Source organism: Habropoda laboriosa, unplaced genomic scaffold (assembly GCF_001263275.1).
Source record: "Habropoda laboriosa isolate 0110345459 unplaced genomic scaffold, ASM126327v1 scaffold40, whole genome shotgun sequence".
Lineage (NCBI taxonomy): Eukaryota > Metazoa > Arthropoda > Insecta > Hymenoptera > Apidae > Habropoda > Habropoda laboriosa.
In genome coordinates this window covers 1,682,941-1,686,668 of record NW_017100231.1, presented here as the reverse complement: position 1 = coordinate 1,686,668, position 3,728 = coordinate 1,682,941, and the positions used below count along the sequence as shown (strand labels likewise).

Sequence of the window (3,728 nt, the reverse complement as noted above, 5' to 3'; positions counted from 1 at the left end):
CAGTTTGAAGGTCGTGGGTTCGATTCTCGGTTCTTAGGTTTCTCGTTTTTTCCTTGGCTCTTGCAGTATTATTGCGGTTTTTTAAACCAAATCGGTAATTTAAAAATTTGAAACTGGATATTTTAAGTATTTGAAAATTCCAAAGTTTAGATATTTGAAAGTTCCAAAGCTTTAAATATTTAAAAACTCAAAAATTCAAATTTCCCAAATGAAAAAAACCTCGAATTCACGATTCCAAAATCAACACACAGTCCGCGCCGAGAAATTCACCGACCAGTCCTCCACGATCAAGCGATCGAGGACACGCGAGTCTACTTCGCTTGGAACGCGTTTCCACTGCTTTCCCGCCGGTCGATTCGGTCGATATCGAATTCCCGTAGCTGCTGCTCTATCGTCGTTGAATATATTGATCAGCTGGATCGACGCTACTGGGAAACGGCCGACGAGGAACTGTAGATTGCAGAGAGCACGAGTGCCCGATCGAGAGAGAGTCCGTTCGTGGACGCTCGAAGATAGGCAAAATCGCGGCCAGCCGTTATCGGATCCCAGCGTTTCGCGCTGTTATCAGACCCCGCCACTGAAACTGTCACGGTCGAAATGATCACCGGTCCGGCTAGGTTCCGAGTGAGCCACGCTAGCACCTGTGCCACCCGGCGTTTCTGTAATAGCGCCGACACTTCGCTAGAGCCATGCTGGCGCAAAATTTAAAGTACAGTTTGCGTGTCGGTGTCGGTGATCAATTTGTGGCGAATAACGAAAAATTGTAAAGATTAGATACGGAGAGCAGGTTTGAAGTTTCGTTGAGAAACATTTCTATTTCGTTTCTATTTTCGCGCGGTGTACTTTACGAAGGGTTTTTCAAATCTCGATTGATCAATGAAAAACTTTACGATAAATCTCTGAAGTGATTGCACGTGTTCGCGAACGATAAAGGAAACGATTTAATGCTGTACGAGATAAAATACTAAACTGAGATTAACATACACTTGTAGTAACGCGAGGAAATTGCCACAAGATTCTGTTCGAAGGTAATAGCAACAAAAGTAGACTGTCCCTTCTAATCGCTACACGTTCGATGTAATTATAATCCCGAGTACGGTGAAAGATAAGTCTCGGACTGAGAAGCAACTTTCTTGTCTAACAAATCATGTATTTCCTCCAATTTAAAATTCATTTACCGCTCCGATAAAAATGGCAAAATATAAGTTGAAGGAAGAAATGGAAAAAATCATCGTGGAAGATAATAATGCGAACGATAAGTCGGGCCGCGAAAGATCGTTCACGCGTAATTGAACGCAATCGCACGTCAATGGCGTAGCAGATTTACTTTTCATCGGGTTTAATAGCCGCGGATATCGCTGGAAATTGAACGTTATTTTCCGCGCGTTTAACAATCCCCATTCCTGGATACGCGTTTCCGATTGATATCAATTATCTCCCCCGACTATTGAATTCGTAAATTCCGTCCGGCGCGACCCCTCGAAAAATTATCGTCCGACGAAATCCACGCTCGCTAAATTCATTAAGCGAGAACGATAGATCGATGGTCGCGACGGGCCTGTCATGGACGCGTAACGACGTACACGCTGCTGGCATTAATCGAACTCGCGATCTCGTATTAATCCTGCAATTGCATCTGCAGTCACAATCTCCAACCGATCGTTCATTGTAGATATCCTACGAGTAAGCGATCACTTTTGTTATTTTCCATATCAGATGCCTGAATTCGGCGAGATTTTCTGAAAAATCTGTCACATTCGTACGTTTGTCTAATAAAGAGAAATATTTTTTTCCTTTTCTTTTTATTATAATCCTGTTTACAATATTTTACATCTATCTTGCCTTATTTCTTTGTCTAATAAAGAGAAATATTGTCGGTTAAGGTAAAATCTGTGCGTAACCAAATTTGGCTCGTGTTTCTCCTTAACCCTTTTGGTACAATTGTCAACTGCAGTCGACTGACGCGTGACGAGTTCATCGAGTATATCTGAATCAGACATGCACTTCTCCTCGACAGCGTTTGTTTTGAATACGACGTATTTTATAAATCGATAATAAGTTCGTATCATCCTTGAGAAAGTATGAACAGTGCACTCTCGGTCGTTGTTGCAGTACCGAAAGGGTTAAAGGTGGCTCTTGACAACAACAATAAATCTCGATAAACGCACGAATACCTCGTATCCCTATGGAAACTGATCGTACCAGTCGACATAACAATTCGATAAGTATAAATTATGTGCGTCGAGTGATCAGACCAAGAATATACCACGTTCGCAATAGAAATCACATTTCCACACGTTGTAGCATTGCGTGTTTCACAATGCAACATCGATCGAACATCCACATCCCTCAGCGAGGACCCTATAGAGTCTTACCCTGTCAATAGCCGTTCCCTTAACTCCTTCGGGTAAACCATCTACTCATCACGCTCGATCGAGCGGAAGCCAGTGGCTGTCGTCAAGGATAACCCGGATTTAGCGCGGCGGCTGTCGCTTCATCCAGCTTTTCTCACGAATCGATCTCACTGCTCCTCCCCTTGCACCGGCCGCTAAGAAAACCTCTCCTTAACCATCGTATCTCTGTTCACAGGTCCGGCCCATTCGACAAGAACGGACGACTCTGGCCACGGAGCCACGGTTCCCTCGTTTCACCCACGAAACGACGGATTTCACTTGCAAAAATCGCTGACGATGAGCTAGCGACACGACGATGAGGAGGATGAAGCAGCGCGTGCTGCTCGCCTGGCCATGGTTGTGGCTGTGGCTGTTCGCGGCCACAGCGGGTTCCCCGTCTTCCGACACTTTCGCGTCGACCACGTTCTCCTCGTCAGCAAGCAGCAGCAGTAGCAGCGGTATCAGCAGCAGCCTGAGTTTCACTAACTCAGTGACAAGATCGTTCTCCCCAACGATCCCGACGTCCACGTCTGCCTCTTTCACCGAGGACTTTGCATTCCCTCCCGATCAAGAGTTCCGTTTCACTCAACCGTTGTACAATGTCTCGATCCCGGAGAACTCGATCGGGAAGACGTACGTGGTCCCGGAAGAGAGGATGGGTATAAAGCTCGCGTCGCCCGACACGAACTTCGACATACGTTTCCGTATAACGAGCGGCGATCGCGACAAATTCTTCAAGGCGGAAGAACGAACGGTCGGTGACTTTTGTTTTCTGTTGATTCGGACTCGAACCGGTAACGTGGACGTGTTGAATCGCGAGAGGAAGGACCGTTACGTGTTAGAGGTGCGCGCCAGCTTGGCGAAAGGCGACGGAAAGAATCGTGTGACGATACTCGAAGCGGACGCCACCGTGGTGGTGACGATCTTGGACACGAACGATCTGAACCCGCTGTTCTATCCGACCGAGTACGAGGCGACCATCACGGAGGACACGCCGCTGCACCGCAATATACTCAGGGTAATAGCCGAGGACGCCGATCTCGGCAGGAATGGCGAGATTTATTACAGCTTCGCCGAGGAGACCGATCAGTTCGCCGTTCACCCGGTCAGTGGGGTAATAACGCTCACCAGGCCGCTCAGGTAGGTCCATGTAATAGAATTCTCGTGTTTCGTTTGATGAGCCCGCGGAATCGCCGGTCCACGCCTCGGGACCACCGTTTACGACGGACTGGAAATCTTTAGGCGGATCTCGCGAACCATTTTGTCCAAGCATTTTTATTTTTCTTCTTTCTCATTTTTGTTTCTTTTTCTCTTGCTTCTTTTTCTGGATGTTAT

General features: G+C 46.7%; 1 protein-coding gene across 1 annotated transcript in view; it reads left to right on the top strand.

Moving 5' to 3' along the window:
• Positions 1–2,709: 2,709 nt before the first annotated feature.
• LOC108571473 (fat-like cadherin-related tumor suppressor homolog) overlaps positions 2,710–3,728 on the top strand; it is a 4,568-nt gene continuing 3,549 nt past the window's right edge. The window contains exon 1 of the mRNA XM_017933528.1: positions 2,710–3,533. Within this exon, the coding sequence (XP_017789017.1) occupies positions 2,710–3,533 (824 nt within the window). The remainder of the gene's footprint in view (positions 3,534–3,728) is intronic.